At 36.4% G+C, this 17409-nt stretch overlaps 1 protein-coding gene across 4 annotated transcripts in view; it reads left to right on the forward strand.

Moving 5' to 3' along the window:
• DYNC1I2 (dynein cytoplasmic 1 intermediate chain 2) overlaps positions 1-17409 on the forward strand; it is a 43368-nt gene that overhangs the window by 24565 nt on the left and 1394 nt on the right. For all 4 annotated transcript variants that reach the window (XM_081314545.1, XM_081314547.1, XM_081314546.1 and 1 more), the window contains 10 exons: positions 6857-6946; positions 7489-7651; positions 7754-7853; positions 8023-8148; positions 8939-9085; positions 10665-10778; positions 11309-11442; positions 12301-12445; positions 13543-13683; positions 16285-16410. In XM_081314545.1, coding sequence (XP_081170671.1) covers positions 6857-6946; positions 7489-7651; positions 7754-7853; positions 8023-8148; positions 8939-9085; positions 10665-10778; positions 11309-11442; positions 12301-12445; positions 13543-13683; positions 16285-16410 — 1286 coding nt within the window. The remainder of the gene's footprint in view (positions 1-6856; positions 6947-7488; positions 7652-7753; positions 7854-8022; positions 8149-8938; positions 9086-10664; positions 10779-11308; positions 11443-12300; positions 12446-13542; positions 13684-16284; positions 16411-17409) is intronic.

Below are 17409 nucleotides of genomic sequence, written 5' to 3' on the forward strand. Positions count from 1 at the left end.
ACTTGAAGAGCAAAATGGACATTGCTAATGGATTCTTAATGCATCGGTATGGTTAGGAGAACGTTGATTATTTGAGCCCTCCCCTATCTACATTTCCTGGTAAAGTACATGGGAAAATCCCATGGGAGGAAACCCCAGTTAGGGTTAGGTTGACATGGTGTCAAGAGGAAATTGGACATAGGTGTGTATAAATATAAATAAATATAAATAGAATGATTGTAGGTATTTTAATTATCAAGTAGTCTGATTGGTGGAGCAGTGGGCTAATGCCTCCTTAAGTAACACCAGCTGCCTGCAATTAGTGCAGGTTCGAGTCCCACCAGGCTCAAGGTTGACTCAGCCTTCCATCCTTCCGAGGTAGGTAAAATGAGGACCCAGATTGTTGGGGGCAATTAAGCTGACTTTGTAATAATGCCGCTTGGGGGGTGTATGAAAGCCCTAATAAGCAGGCATATACATAGAATGAAGGCTACTGCTAAGCTTGTAAGCCGCCCTGAGTCTTCGGAGAAGGGCGGGATATAAATGGAATTAAAATAAAAAAATAAAAATAAAAATATGGATTAGAAATCCTACTTTAAGATAAAATCCACATTTATTTTTCTTCTGTTCAATTGTGCCTGATTCTTGGAGGCTGCCTGGACAAATCCCTGCACTTTTCTTGGCAAGGTTTTTTAGAAGTTGTTTGCCATTGCCTCTTTCCTAGGGCTGAGAGAAAGTGACTGGCCCAGCTGGCTTCATGCCCCAGGTGGGACTAGAATACATGGTCTCCTGGTTTCTAGCCTGATACCTTAACCACTGCACCAAACTTGTCCTCAAATATGTCTTCACTTTATATTAAAAACTTATACTAAAAAGTGTTCAGCAAAATCTAGTTTTTGTGCTATATATCCCATTTATTCATTATTTATGTATTCCTGTTAGATTAAGAACTGAAAAAAAATCCAGAAGACAATGGTAAACTTCTTCTTAACTTTTGGTTACAGAGACTATGAGTCAAACTCAACTCAAGAATTAAAGTGCTTTTTATCTCAAGTGGAAAAGGAGTAACTTGAGGTATCTTGCACACTATAAAAAGCAAAAAAGAGTAACAAGTCAAAAGAGCAGCTGTAAAAGAATATAAATATAAGTGATCCAAGCATAAATCCAAGCACATAAAAGTGGAACTAAATAAAAATAAGTCCAGGGAAGTAACATCAAAGGCAAATAGTCTTTTTAAGGATTCTTTTACCATCCAAGATACTAAAAGACATAGATTAAGAGGAAGATTACTCTTCTTGGGAAGGAGGAAGGGGAGGTTGTGTTTTGCAACTTAAGAGTTTTCCCCGGATAGCTTATGAACTTCAGCAGAAGCTGTAGGAAACAGACTTGATACTCAAAAGGTATATGATACACACCCATTACATGGTCTACTTGAAAAATTGTCTATAAAAGCAAAGATTACTCTTTTTTTAGAATCTGAAAATGATTAGGAAGTTATATAGACTTGGTTCTTTATCTTCTCATTCTTAGTGTTTTCATGTCTTAACAATTGGAAAACAATAACTCCATAATTGCTCTATATTATAGCTCTATATTATAGATACCCTTGAGCTTCCATTTCTGGATGTATTGCTCAGTATGAAAGTACTAAATTATTACCTGTACTTAATTCTTACAATGTTCCCATAACAAAATAATATATCTGAACAGAATACTGTGTGTTAATAATTGTAATTTCCAGTCTTGTACTGTATTGTGTATGTAAGACACAGTAGGCTCCTGATATGAATAAATAGTGGCAGAACATGGGAAAAATAAGTCATCATACGTACTCATTTTACTTAATTGCCTATGCAAAGTTTTGTAGTAGTTGTAGTATTGATCAAGCTTAAGATTCAGTGAAATATTAGTCTCATGTGTCTATGTTTGTTTCCTGTGAGAAAAATGTATACAAAGGAAAAATAGTCAAGTTAACACATAAGTTAGAGGTTTGATTGTTGATGTGAATCTTCAAAGTGACTTCAGATTGCCTGTCTGTTACTCCCCAATACAACTAACAATCAGTTAGCTTCCATTGAATGAAAGCTTGTCGTTATCTTGCAGTATTACTGATAGGTGTCACTGTCAGGACTTTGATGCATAGGATTTTTATTAGAATGAGAAAAGAAAGGTAAGGGATGCAAATGAGGCCTCTTTAGCAGTGAAGTGAATCTAACCATATTATCTCTACTCAGTGCTTTAATATTGTCAAACTTTTATCATTTGAAAAATTCTAGATCTATGTGACTAGAGATATGACTAGGTTACTTCCTTCTACTATTTTTAAGAAGTATCTGCCAAAAATAAAAAAATAAAACAGTAAATGTGATCTGAAGACACTTCGGCTTAACAAAAGACACCCATTTCACAGATGATTTAACTTTGATTAACCTACTCTGTAACAACAGACCACATAGACAACTGGAATTTCTTTCTTGCAAGGCGCTGTCTAATTTACAGCCTGCTTTTCTTCTCATCTCAACAAAACACAGCACAATTTTGATGTTAACACTAAGTAAAAATTCACTGATTCATTTACCATTCATTGAGAAGAGATTTGGCATTTTAAAAGTAACTGCTACTTTTACAGATTTTTAATGCTTGCCTTGTAACCTTAGATCCTCTGTCAAGGAAAAAACATAGTAACCACTTAGTATATTTTAATAAATATTCATCAGTAAAATGATTTGACATGTAGTTTCACTCCTCATTGTTATGTTCTTGTGTGGCAATGTAGCTTTTAATGTGAAATAAATAAAGCATTTCTGTACCATTGGAGTAAATCTTGTATGCTGAATAATAAAAGAGATTATAGCAATGAAATAAAAGAGCTGGACATTTTTTCAAAATATTTTCCGGGGCCTAATCCAGATGCATATATATTAGATTATAAGCAGTAGTATTTAACTTTTGCTGCTGTATAGTATCCTGGTTTTAATTCATACATAATACTGTATTTGTAACATCTTGACATAAAATATTAGTCATTAAAATTGCCATTTTAAATAGTATATTCTGTGGGACATATATATTGGCGAGAAAAAAATAAACCTGTATAACAATTTAATTACAAAGTTTGGATAATTTTGCATCCTTATTCTGTGGTCAGCTTTAGTAGAACCATTGGTGTATATAGGGCTTTATTGAAAAGCAAACAAAAACAGATACTTCCAGCTGCACTTGAAGAAGTTTAAAAAGAAAAAGGAAGATGGAAGTGACATTAATAAGGGAAATATTTGGTGTTCATTGATATATGAATATGCTTTCTAGCAGCAAAAGGTGAATTCAAAGGTTACACAAAACAGGATATTGGAAGGAATGAGAACAATTGGTAGGAATATTAATATTTACATTACAAATGAATATTATAGTATGAACAATAATACATGCATATATATATATGTGTGTGTGTGTGTGTGTGTGTGTGTGTGTGTATATATATATGCATGTATTATTGTTCATACTATAATATATATATATATATATATATATATATATATATATATATATATATATATATATATATATATATATATATATATATATATATATATATATATATATATATATATATATATATATATATATATATATATATACACACACACACACACACACACCCAGAAGAAAGGGTACGTTCATTTAAGAGAGCAGGCGCCATTTGGATACTAAGGTGACAAAGCTGGAGAAGTAGATTTTATAGACCAGTATATATTGAGGGGGAAAATTAAATAGGCCTATATTTTCACAGTGTTGTACAGGATTAAGCAGCTTAATTTGGCAATGAGTTGAATACAAGGAACAAAGAAGGCAGAAGCAGCAGGAATTTCAGATGTGCTTGCCATTATGCCAGCACAACTGTATCATTTAGGCTAGTGAGTAATAGACAGAAAACTCATCTCTTGGATCACAGTGATGTTTGAAAAGCATCAGGCACTGCTTGAAGTACTTCAAAGGCTCTGGGTACTATTGGGTAAAAAGCAGGAATAGGACTCTTGACAGATAAAAAATTTTCTGATCACATAGTTAGCCCAAATTTGTTGACCTGCAGAGAGATGATTTAGAAAAAGCTATGGCTTCTTGCCAGAATAGTAGATTATTCTAAAATAAATACCATGTATGTCTATATATTGAAGTGAATTTATAATTCTGCTGATTTGTTTGCATATCAGCTTAAATTTAAACCACTAAGGTATAACTATTCTTGGATATCCACTTAGTTCTCCTAATTCCTTTGATAGTATGCTATTAAGTGATAAAGTGTAAGATTAACAGGATTAAAGTTTGTTGTTTATTTAATGGTGTTTGCATATATCTTAAAAATAAGTATTAAACTGAAATGAGAAATTGCTCCAGTGCTTGTAAGTGTATTTAGGTAATTGTAGCAATACCATTTCTAGGGCTGAGAGTCAATAATAGTTATTCCCAGGCATTGACAGCAAATAAAGAATAAGGACAAGGAGGAATTTGTTTATACATCTGTCATCTACAGTAAAAATGTGAAAAGGGAGGGGCAATTGATTATCAGATTTCATCTCTGTAATATATGTAAATAACCAGATCGCTTGGGCAGTAGGGAGCTGCCCATCTGCTTTTGACAAGGATTTGACTTCTATCACTGAAATGGTACTTAGAATTAGAATGGAATGGCAGAGCCAGAAAGATGAGATTTAATTTCTGAATATATGGAATTTGAGCTTTGAACAACTTATAAAGGTCAAGGTGGCATTCCTGTTCTGAAGTCACGGTGGTATTGTTTGCTGTAGTGTGTCTACATACGTAAAGAGAAGTCCACACTTAATTCAACTGAATTATTTAATCTAGTCATTGCTTTGTAATTTGCTATTCACAATCTCTCGCTATTAAGTGAGAATTATGCATTTATCAATTTTCTCTACCCCAATGCTTGGGTGGAAATCTACTCTCTTGTTTGGGGCACATGGCATGGAATTGCTCCGTTATCCAGTTTTCTGATTAATAGTCCATTGTATGTACAAATTCATCTAAAAAGGAGCAGTATCTTTCCGTTTCTCTGTGTGATTATTTTGTCCAAAAAAAGCTTTCATTTTTTTTAAGTAGCACAAAAGCTGTAATTGGCAGGCTTTGTAAGGAAATGTCAATGTGCAAGAGAGTGGAGATCACTAAGAATTCTTTTACGCGTTCTTTCCCCTTTGCACCACCGCCTCCTCAGCAGGGTCACTGAGATCACTAGCTTTTCTTGAAATGGCCATTTTCACTGGCAGGTGCATTATACCCTGTATTTTCAGATTGTTTTTCCATTCTGAATGTTTGGCAGGTTGATTGCTCTGGCTGCATTGACGGAGAAAGGGCTGACAAATGTGGTTGGGCTGGTTGAAAAGACAGTGATTACTGTTTTCCTTTGTGGCTGATTGAGGCCCTTGAAAGGAAAGATTTTAACCTTCACCATTTGGTTCAGAAGTATGAGCATATATTGAAATTGTTCATGCCATTTATCCTAGTTCTGTAAACTTGTCAGAACGTAAAAATCGCTCGATTTCATATAATGCGGGATTGGCATACGTCATTATCATTTTGATTAAGTTGGAGTTTGTATTATTGTATGCATTATATAGTGTCATTTAAGACATTTGTTCCTTCAGGTATAGATGTATTTTTTTATTGACTAAACTAGAGTTAGAAAGATTATTTTTCCCCCAGATTTTGCTTCAGCCTATCACTATGTGTGTGGCTTGGCAGCTGGTAGAGCCTACAAGCTGTATTTTTGTTTGCAGGGTAAAGGCTTGTCTCTGGACCTCCTGGAGAGTTGGTAATTGCACAGACTTGCCATTGGAGAAAAAACATAATTGGAAGCAGTCAAGCAGAAAAATGCTGTGCCATCCCATTGCCACCTCAGAGCGGGGATAGACAATCCCAGCAATACCATCTGGTTGCTGCTGTCTAGTCAGCTGGCCTGGCTGCTGGGACCATAGCTTGGCAGCTGGTTTGCACCTCTTGACCACTGTTCCCTCCCCCCCCCATGACTTTGAACATGGGTCAGGGGAATGGCTGTAACAAATAAATCCCTGTTGAATCTTGCCTCATTACTTGCAAGAAGGCAGGATACACAGGCTTCTGCTTCCATTCTCTTCTAGACAGATGACATAGCTGGTTAACGAATGAAATAAGTATTTTAAGAAAGATACTCTGAGAAGCAGAACAAAAAGAGGCAGGAAGAAACATGTTCTACGACACCAGATTGCTCTTTTTTTTAATTTTCTTTGTACTATTTTTAAAAAATGTAACGTGCAAAAACAATGCTCAGTATTTCAAAGGGTCAACACTTGTTATTATTGGTTGCAATTAAGGAAACAGTATTCTACTTTTAAAATGCTCACTGGCCAACTTCATAATGATAATGAGACTTGCAGTTAGAATGACAGAAATGGAAAAAAAAATCTCTCTTGGTATGTGTCTTAGCAGAATTTGCCTTTCCAGCTAGCATCACCAAAACTAAAGTAACTTCTTTCCTTTATGAAAAACTTTTTGTTACTGAATCCATCCATATCTAAAGAAAGCTATGGTTCTGAGAGCTCTGTTAAGATGCTTGATTTTTATGATTCTATAGCAGGTATATGTCAACATGCAGCGTGAAATCACACGGATGAATGTTTTGTTTCCAGTGACAAAGCTGGATAGAAGTTAAAAATTTAAAGTGAAAATCTCCGAAAAGCTACCCTGTACTGTGTGTTTAGTTCTGATGATGTGTTAGAAAAATCACTAGATAGAGTTCACTGACAATGATTTTTTTTACTATTTAATAAATGTAATCCCAGATTACAACTGGCTAAGCAGTTTTTGACAACTTTCCTCTTTACAGATGAGGATGATGAAGATGATGTAGTAATACAAAAACCACCAGTTGAACCTGAGGAAGAAAGCATTTTGAAAAAGGAGGAAGAGGAAGAAGGTATAAATATTTATTTACATCCATTCATATGCCATTTACTCTAACAACTCTGAGTGAGTTACAGTATATAAAACTAGAACTAACCATAAATGCTAAAAACAATAAAGAAACAATTAACTATTATAAATAAAAACTAATATTACCAGCAGGGCGTTCTCCCTGCTTCAGTATTCTCTTAAAAGAGTGCTATTTCCTCATTTTAATAATAAAAAGGAGGAAGCATATCTGACTCAAATTTAAATTTAATCCCATTTATATCCCGCCCTTCTCCGAAGACTCAGGGCGGCTTACAATTTAAGCACAAACTAATGTGCTTAGCAATATCTTAGCAAATGTCTGTTTTCGTTTTGTTGTGTATATTTCTCTTTATTGTTTAAAATTTGTATTTATTAAAGTTTAAAGACTAAAAAGCATATATTTGTATACTTACCATCACGGTTGAAAATCTTAAGCCCACATACACTAATGTCATTCTAATCATTAAATATATTCATTTTAGTTTGTTGGTTATAAGACACGTTCAAATCTGTATCTCTCCACAGTTGCCCCTCATGAACTAACAGAAGAAGAAAAGCAACAGATTTTGCATTCTGAAGAGTTTTTGAGCTTCTTCGATCATTCTACAAGAATTGTAGAAAGAGCTCTTTCTGAGCAAATTAATATTTTCTTTGACTACAGTGGCCGAGACTTAGAAGACAAAGAAGGGTAATATGGGAATTTCTAAAATGTGTTACTCCATTTGCTTTAATTTTACTGGAAATGACCTTAAGTCCTCTCTCTACTATTGTTTTATTTTTCCCCCCCCAGAGAAATTCAGGCAGGAGCTAAACTGTCCTTAAACAGACAGTTTTTTGATGAGCGTTGGTCAAAGCATCGTGTTGTTAGTTGCTTGGACTGGTCATCTCAGGTAACTTTATTTAGTCTAATAAATCTTCCTTAATAGATATTATTTTCCTTACTCTCTTGTCAAAATAGATTTCCAAGAAATAAACCTGTGTTTAGTAACTTAATTTGGATTTATTTGAATGTGTCTTATTTAAAGTCAGCAACAGAGAATCTTTTATTTTTTTATCCAGTACCCAGAGTTGTTAGTAGCATCTTATAACAACAATGAAGATGCTCCTCATGAGCCTGATGGAGTGGCCCTTGTCTGGAATATGAAATATAAGAAAACAACTCCAGAATATGTCTTTCACTGCCAGGTAATGCAAGTTCTTATCTTGCAAGGGTAAAGATTTTGTATTAGGGAAAGTAGACAAGACTTGCCTTTTAATTGTCAGCATAATGTTTTAATTGAGGTGAAATGAATTTCAAATGTAACCCATTCCAAAAACATGTTGATGTCTGAAGGATCCAACCATCTTTTTAACATAATGTGCCTTACTTAAACTTGCACAATCTCATACTGTGTAAAAGATGACATTCTGTGCATTAAGTACAGACTCGGCATTTATCATTAAAAATATATAACCACATCTCAACCCGATTTGTATATTGAAGATAAATATACATAGCCTAAAAATTTAAGGGAAATAAAAGACTCTTTATTTCAGCTTTAAAATAATTAAATTACAAAATAATCTAATGTAGAAATGTACAAGTTGGCCTCAATATAGATTATTATAAAATATTTACTTCAAGTCTATATGGCTGTCCATCTCCCAATGCAAGTCTAAGCACCTAATTAATGAAACAACTAGTGAAATAATAAATGTAAGACATAGACATGGTAATATGACAGCTGAGAAAACCAGAATCAACACATCTGGGCTCAACTATCTTCCTGACCCCCGTTTTTAAGAAAGTAGCCTTAAGCATAATAATGAAGTTTCATTTCCCTGTGTTATATATTTAATGTAATATACCATTTCATAGGTTAAAAGATGATCAATTAATGTGCCCTTTTCAGAGTTAGTCATTCCTGAAGTCATTTAGCAAATATTAAACAGTCATATTCAGAAATAACGTTTACTTTTTTTTTTCATTTTACAGTCAGCTGTTATGTCTGCTACATTTGCAAAATTTCATCCAAATTTGGTGGTTGGTGGCACATACTCTGGACAAATTGTGCTCTGGGATAACCGTAGCAATAAGCGAACACCGGTTCAGAGAACTCCCCTTTCAGCTGCTGCTCACACGGTAGGGAACGGGAGATCCATATATCTTCATCACCCAATCCCCTTTGAGGATAAACAGTGTTCTGCAAAGTGCACAGAAAAAGTGAGAAGTAGTGGCAAAAGAAATGAAGGCAAGACATAAGAAAAAAATTACTGGCTTATTCGGTAATTTAGGATAGTGTTTGCTTACAGCATGATGGGATAAAATTCAGAACGTGTGAAGAAAAAAGTAGAACATTCAAGAAACGAGTGTCTTATAAAAGATATTATGGTCCTATTTGAATTAAACCTTTTGCTGAAAGGGGTAAATTCACCATTTCACATTACTTGGTTCTATGGTATTTCCTGTTACCTATATTTGTCTCTCTCCAGGTTCCAAGGTCTCTGAATTTTTCATTATGAACAGGAGATCATATCTTACTTGTTCCTTAGCTCTCGCTTTCCCTTGAGAAACACATTTTCCCTGCTGGGAAAACATGTAGGCCTGAAATGAAAGTATTAGCTATTCATATTTTCAAAATCTAGCCTGTCTGGTCATTCCTTTGCTCTGCGCTTAGGAATGTTGATAGGTATACCATACTTTTACATCACTATAGCTGTTCCTTCTATTTCCTTTCATTTTTATTTTGTTCCATTTTATTAAAGTTCGGTCTTTCCCTTGTCATAACTTCCCCTGCTGATGTTGACATACAGGTAGTATTAATTTACTGACCACTCATTCAGCAGTTGTTGAAAATTACAACGGTACTGGAAAATAACTTATAAGGCCCATTTGCAATCATTTACAACATTTCTCAATCACATAATTGCCATTACGATCAGTAGGCTTTGTCATGTGCCTGACCTGTGGGCTTTTTTTTCCTTCAAGAGCAGAGAGATTGGAGTGGAAAGGATTACAACAGAGTAACCTATTTGCCATGCTAAATATCAAAAGCAATGCAATTGTGCTGGCAATGGGAAATGATCAGGCAAAGGTACCTTGATTGCCTAAAGAAATCATTTTTTTTTCTTGGCCCCACCTCAGAACAGAGAGTTTGGAGAGGAAGAGATTTCAAGAGTGTACTGTAAGCTCTTTGCTTAGTGCCCCCACCACTGCCAGTCCTGGGCTGTTGCACAGTCACATTGCTTTCAATGTGTGCAAGACAGTAAACAGGTATTCAAGCATTCTAAAGGGCTTAAGAGGCAAACAAAAGCCAAAGATGTGAAACTGAATAGTCTTGTCTTTTTCAAGCTTGAAAGAACAGTCACAGTCACATAGTTTCCCATTTTGTGTCGAGAGTTGCTGGTCCCGATTAGTGTCAGTAAATGAGGACTACCTGTACTTCAGGAACAAACCTTTAATCCTTCCTATATCAGCACTGGTTTTTGTACTTTCAGTGAAGTGTCTAATCTTCCAAAATTGCTAAACAAACCAAATCTAGATCTTAGTTTCTGGAGAAGGTCAAATGATTAGCTGTAGAAAAAAATGGGTTGTTAAGTCCCTGGATATCTTTCTTGTCCTTCTTGCCTGATCGTTTAAAATTTAGATTTGCATTTATTTGAAGACACTTTAAATTTCCATAGAAGCTTTCTTAAAACTGTGCTGTATGATTTTGCTTTAGCATCCTGTATATTGTGTAAATGTTGTGGGGACACAGAATGCCCATAATCTTATCAGCATTTCTACTGATGGGAAGATTTGCTCATGGAGCCTGGATATGCTTTCACAGCCACAGGTATATTTCATATTAAATATATCAAACACTTATTGTTATATCTGTTTCAGGAAAGTTCTGCAGATAAATGTATGCTCCTGCAGTATGAAGTGTCTGATATCCCAGCCCCATATATCTAAATACTCTTTTCTGATTTCTGAGAGCTGGCATGTAGCTTAAAGTTGTATAGAATTTTTACTGAGAATATTTCAGTTCACCTGCTTATTTAAATACAGAAGCTCATTAAATGATTTTAAGTGATTAACTCTCAGTCTAAATAATGTGGCAGAACATCTGAAATATGTAGTATGTTTGTCTTACTGTAGACATTAATAAAATATACGTTCCATAGGTTGAGAAAAAAATACATTGTCATTATATACTCTGTGTAGTTTTGTTATATGAAATACTTTCAACTGGATAATACAAATAAAGCAAGTATATAGAGTAAAAATGTTTTGTAGAAAGCTAGTGTCAGGAATACTCCTTGATCTTAGCAGAAGAGTTGTTTGGGAAAACAGAAAAAACAAATGTGACATCCTTCTCTCCAGGATAGCATGGAGTTAGTTCATAAGCAATCCAAAGCTGTTGCTGTCACTTCTATGTCCTTCCCTGTTGGAGATGTCAACAACTTTGTCGTTGGAAGTGAAGAGGGCTCTGTCTACACAGCATGTCGCCATGGCAGGTGATTAGACCCTGGGATTCCATTTTTTCAGCCACAAGGGTCTAGGGTCATACTTTAAGAAACATAATTTTGGAATTGCTGCTCTTTAATTGTCATAGGATGACTATATACAGTGGTACTTCTCTAAAAGAAATTGTGTAAAGATTTTAAAAGAGTATTTAATAATTAAAACTTTCCATTATTTTCTAGATAAGAATAGCTTTTGAGTTTTGATGCGGCATATGTTGATTAATCAAATTTGGAGGGGAATTGTGACAGAATATCCCAAATTCTTGCTTTTGTAGATAATTATACAGTACTATCACGCACCAGTCATAAATTGAGCAGCTTGTCTCCTGCTGTTCAATCTGTTTTGAAATTGTATAGCTGTAGCTTATCTATTGCTTTCTTAAATGAAATTGAAACTCCAGTCTCTTCTCAAACATACATCAAACCATGCTGTACAGTGCTTTGGGTTAGAACTAACCAAAATTGGTAGTTTGCGCTGATACTGTTGAGGGTTTATCATCCTTGATTTCAGACTGAAAATTACAGAGGAAATGCATCTCTTGGGAAGCTTGATTTTTCTTGGAAGACAATAATGTCTTAATTTAAGTGGAATTTGAAAAAATAATACAGCTATCTAGGGTATGTAGTATGTTGTAAACATTATCTTTCAAAGCAAAGCTATTTAATTAATACAGTTTTTTATTTATAGTGCTACTAAGCTTCATTCAGTTCCATGGAATATGCAATAATGTAGAGATCATTTGTGATCCTCTTTGTGAATTATTAAATACTACTTTGTATCTAGAGTTTTGCATCAGTATTTGCATTCTTTTAGAGTAAAATATTTTTTCTTTGTATGCATTTTAACAGCAAAGCTGGAATCAGTGAGATGTTTGAAGGCCACCAAGGGCCTATTACAGGAATCCATTGCCATGCAGCAGTTGGACCTGTAGACTTTTCACATCTGTTTGTAACTTCTTCTTTTGACTGGACTGTAAAGCTTTGGACAACTAAGGTATCAATAGATACATATAAACAATATTGACTTGTATAAAACCCCATCTTGTAGAAATTGTCTGTGTAGAATTAAATTTTCTTGATTGAAGCATGCATCAGTGCCATAATTTATTATTGTAATATAGGAGTAAAACACGTACAGATCAGATCTATCTATTATTCAGCCTTCTTACTTTGGCTGAAGCAATTCTCATAAATATAGATCGTTATAACCATTGTAGCAGTTTAAAGTTGCTATTAGTATGTTATGTTTACATTATAGTGTATAACAGTGTTTTACACACACACACACACACAAAATGAACTAGTAGTTTCTTGTTTGTTTCATGAATATTATAAAATTCTGCATGATGAAAGTCCTAATAATAGAATAATGGGGTTGGAAGGGACCTTGGAGGTCTTCCAGTCCAACCCCCTGCTCAAGCAGGAAACCCTATACCCTTTCAGACAAAGGGTTATCCAATCTCTTCTTAAAATCTCTTCTGTGTTAGCTCTGACGAAATTAAAAATTGCAGCTTCATCCATATCTAATTTTATTGTTAAAATTACATTATTCTTCTTATATAATATAATTTAGTACAAATCCCAAGAATGACTGAGTATTTTTTCAAATTGAGAAACTTCAAGCTTTTAGTGAAACTTTTGCCACTAAGAGAATTACTTGATAACACATAATGAATGAACAATCAAAAGACAAAATATAGCTAAACTTTCATTTGATGTTGTCAGGATTAAATACAAGCATTCAGTGAGAGACCACCTTCACCCCGGTGTTCATTTTGTTCCCAGGCTCATCTCTGCAGCCAATAAGTTGTATTAGAGATGGTCAGTTCTTGGCACTATAATACTTTTTTCTAACCCAGTGCGAAAAGTTGTGTTGTTATTAACTCCACCATCTCCAACATACACAAAAAGGATTCAGTATGCCATATCCCCACTGCTGACCATCAGCCCAATCTTTGGTCCTAAAGCCAGAAAACGTAATACCAGTAATAGTGATTCCTGACTATCATAAATCTTACCACCGTGCCTTAAATATTTTTGTTTTGGCAATTGCAAAGTGTGTTAATGCTAAATGGGTTTTTTTCCCCTTAGAACAACAAGCCTCTATATTCATTTGAAGACAACTCAGATTATGTGTATGATGTGATGTGGTCACCAACACACCCTGCCCTCTTTGCCTGTGTAGATGGAATGGGAAGACTTGATCTGTGGAATCTCAACAATGATACCGAGGTAAAGCAAAATTGGTTTGGTATCCCAAGATTACACGGTGGTTCAGAAAAACATTTATTTTATCTTCCTTGGCTCTTCGCCTAATTTATCTCACAAAGAGTAGGCTAAACCTTTAATGTTGTAAACTGGCTAATTTTTCATTGAATCAGTAGCTTTGGATTATGTTGACCCTTTTCTATTAGGATTCAGACTGGGTATGGGACCAAAATGGCACTGGTCCTGCTTTTGGATGACCTCTTGCGTGTTCAGGATGGGGTAGTGCATCCATCCACGCCATCCTTGAACTCTCAGAGACTCTTGGTACTATCAAGCGTGTTATCTTTCTGGATCGGCTCAGATGCCTGGGGGTGGGTGGCATGGTGTGCTGATTTGCCTCCTTCCTTTGGGGTCAATCTGATTTGATGATAATTAGGAAGAAGAGATCCCAGTCTGACCTCCAGCTACGTGGGGTGGCACAGGGTGATGTTTTCCTTTACTTTGTAACATCTGCATGCCACTTGGGTGAGCTCATCGATTGCCTTGTGTATCAGTTGTCCATCTCTACCCCTGGGAAACTAAGTGATGCCATGACCGTCTTATCCTAGTGCCTTGAGGCTGCAAGAGTCTGGATGGGGTACAATAGGCTTCAACTGAACCTTGGCAAGACTGAACGGCTTTGGTTTTGGGGGCCCTCTAATTCCAGGACCATGCCATCTTTGGTGCTGGATGGGGTTGCACTATCCTAGACAGACACAGTGTGCAACCTGGGGGTCCTTATAGATTCACAACTACTGCACGATAAGCAGATTGCACAGCTTTTGTCTTCTACACCAGCTGTGCCCATACCTGGATCAGCAGGCCCCTGCTCACAATCACTCTGGCCCTAAGTCACCTCCAGATTGGACTACTCCAATGGGCTTTACATGGGGCTGCCCTTGGAGAATATCTGGAAGCTTCAGTTAGTTTACCATGCAAGGGTGCAGGCAATTATGTGACTCCTACAGCCCATATTAAACATCTGCTCTGTAAGCTGCACTGGGTGCCAGTTTACTTCCAGCTCCAATTCAAAGTGCTGGTTTTAACCTATAAAGCCCTTACGGCATGGGCCTGAGCAATCTTAAGGCAGCGGCTCCCAACCTTTTGAGCGCCAGGGACCCCTTCCGTGGAGAGAGTTTTTCCCACAGACTGGAGGGGCCGTGGTTTTGTGCGCTGCCTGCATGCACGGATGAGGCTTTGCTTGTTTGCACAGCCTGGTTTCTAGCCTACTGCAGAGCAGGGGTTGGCGACCCCGATCTAAGAGACTGCCTTTCCCCTTTTACATCAGCCCTTCCCATCAGATCTTGCAGAAGAGGTATACTGCCGGTACCTCTAGCCCGGGATTTACACTTGGTGGGTTCCAATAGATGTGTCTTCTGTATTGTAGTGCCCATCTTCTGGAACATTCTCCCCCCCTCCCAAATTAGATTGGCCCCATTCCTTTTGATATTCTGTAAGATCCTCGAGACGTGGTTATGTGACTTGGTCTGGGTCTTCTACAGAAACGGAGATTTGGTTAGATGGCTCCATTGTGAGGGGGGCATTATTTTATTCTCCCTTCACTTCGATTGCATTTTGTTTCTTAGGTATTTAATACTAATATATATATATATATATATATATATATATATATATATATATATATATATATATATATATATATGTGTGTGTGTGTGTGTGTGTGTGTGTGTGTGTGTGTGTGTGTGTGTGTGTGTTTTCGTAGATATATATGTGTGTGTGTGTATATATATATATATATATATTCTCTATTTTGATATTTTTTTATCTATTGTTGCATCTAGAGTCTCCCTTGGTGAGTTGGACAGCTATATAAATTTGATTAATAAAATTAATAATATGTTTTAATTGACCAGAAAATGAATGACAGTACATGTGGCTTATGCTGGTAGGAATATGCCATGACATTGTTTCATCTAACTCTAGCATAGGGTAAAACCAGGGCTTTTTTTGTGATCTGGCAGGCATACAGGTTCTTTGTGCCTCAGACACAGTGCACATTGTATCATTCTAACAAACAGTTGAAACAGAAAAGCTCTATGAGGCTGGTATTCCTTGTATAGCTAAAGAAGGCAGTGCTATCAGTTGCTGAGCCCTGAGCAAAACCTAGCCGGGATGTTCTCGCTGAATGCTTTAAAGCATCGGACTCTGGGTATATTTAGTACTACTTTTGTGCAGCAATCAGCTTCGCTCACTATGATGTGCTTGAGTGGAAGAGGATTACCTATAATAAAGTAATTTTTCCAGTGTAATTCAAACTCAGCATATCCAGGCAAGGTTTTTTTTTCCAAGCAAGGAAGAACTCAGTAACTTGGAGCTGTCATCTTTGAAGGCTTGGTGCTCTAATTCCTATCATTACTAAATCCATCTTCCATTGGGCCTTGTGTGGGTATATCAGAGAGATTTATATTGTTAAAGGTAAAATATTTCCTTCTCTGTTGTGTTAGGATAAGGGACAGCTAGATAACTTTAATGGTCATATTATCCTCTGAATATTTGTGACAACTCTAGCAAAATTCCAAAGAGGGTATAAATCATGACGAAGCATTATTGTTTGAACTGGGGTAGGTGCCAACAGCGAGTATTATCGTGGATGGAAATCCAGCCCTTAATCATGTAAGATGGACAAATTCAGGACGTGAGATTGCTGTGGGAGATTCCGAAGGACAAATAGTAATTTATGATGTGGGAGAGGTAGGTAATTTTCTAACTTATTTTGTTTTGCTTCAATAATAAAGAGTGCACAGGAGTCATGTTTTTGTTTCAATTTAGTAAGTGTCTCTCTGTTTAAAGCTTGGGCAGATTTAAGTATGAGTGGGTGTGCTTGTGAAGATGAAAATTTGAAGAAATTATGATGAATATAGTTTTGTGAAGCAGCCTAAAATTGCTTCAAACTTTCCCATTTCTGGGAGACTACTGCCCAACCCAGTTTCCCATAATGCAGCTGCTCATCCACCATTCTTGTTTTATTATAGGGGCAAGCATTTTGTAGTCATCAGATGGCAACAGTAGGCAGGACTATCAAATTACAAACTTTTTTGCAGAAAAGATTGTAGGAAGTTATTCAGAATTTTCCATGTTGCAAAATAATGTAAAAAGTTGTTTGTATCCAGCTCCTTTAAAAGAGAGAATATGAAAGGGAGAGCTACTGCATACAGTTTGCAACTGGGTTTAGGTCAGAAGGCCAAAGAGTGACTGCTTTTGATTCACTTCAGAATCCTTTATATTTGAGTTAGGGGAACTTCTCCAGGGCTGTCAAAGTTATTCAAACTAGTAGGTGTGGCTTAGGTTCAGACAAGTAAATAGCTTCCGAATTGCTTTTTTCCTACATCTGGTCTTGCCAAACAGTAGAACAGCAGATTGGAAGTACAATTCTGCTAGAAAACAGAAGAACGTGAAATATATTATCCTCACCCTATGAACAGTTTACGTCCAATTAGACTCTGGCTAGATGCTACTACCTAGATCAGGGCTTTTCAACCAGTGGTACGGGTACCACCTGTGGTACATTGGCACCTGGCAGGTGGTATGCGACCATCCTAGAAAAGTAGCCAGGGAGGGGAATGAGCTGAACCGGTGGCAGCACCCCACAAGCCTGAGCGAGAAACGGCTGGAGCTGCAGGGCTGTCAGGGCTCAGCAGAAGCACCAGGATCAGCGACAGGCTCCGGCTGGAGCTCAGCGCTGATCCCGTT

Source organism: Vipera berus (assembly GCF_964194415.1).
Source record: "Vipera berus genome assembly, chromosome: 1".
NCBI classification, from domain to species: domain Eukaryota; kingdom Metazoa; phylum Chordata; class Lepidosauria; order Squamata; family Viperidae; genus Vipera; species Vipera berus.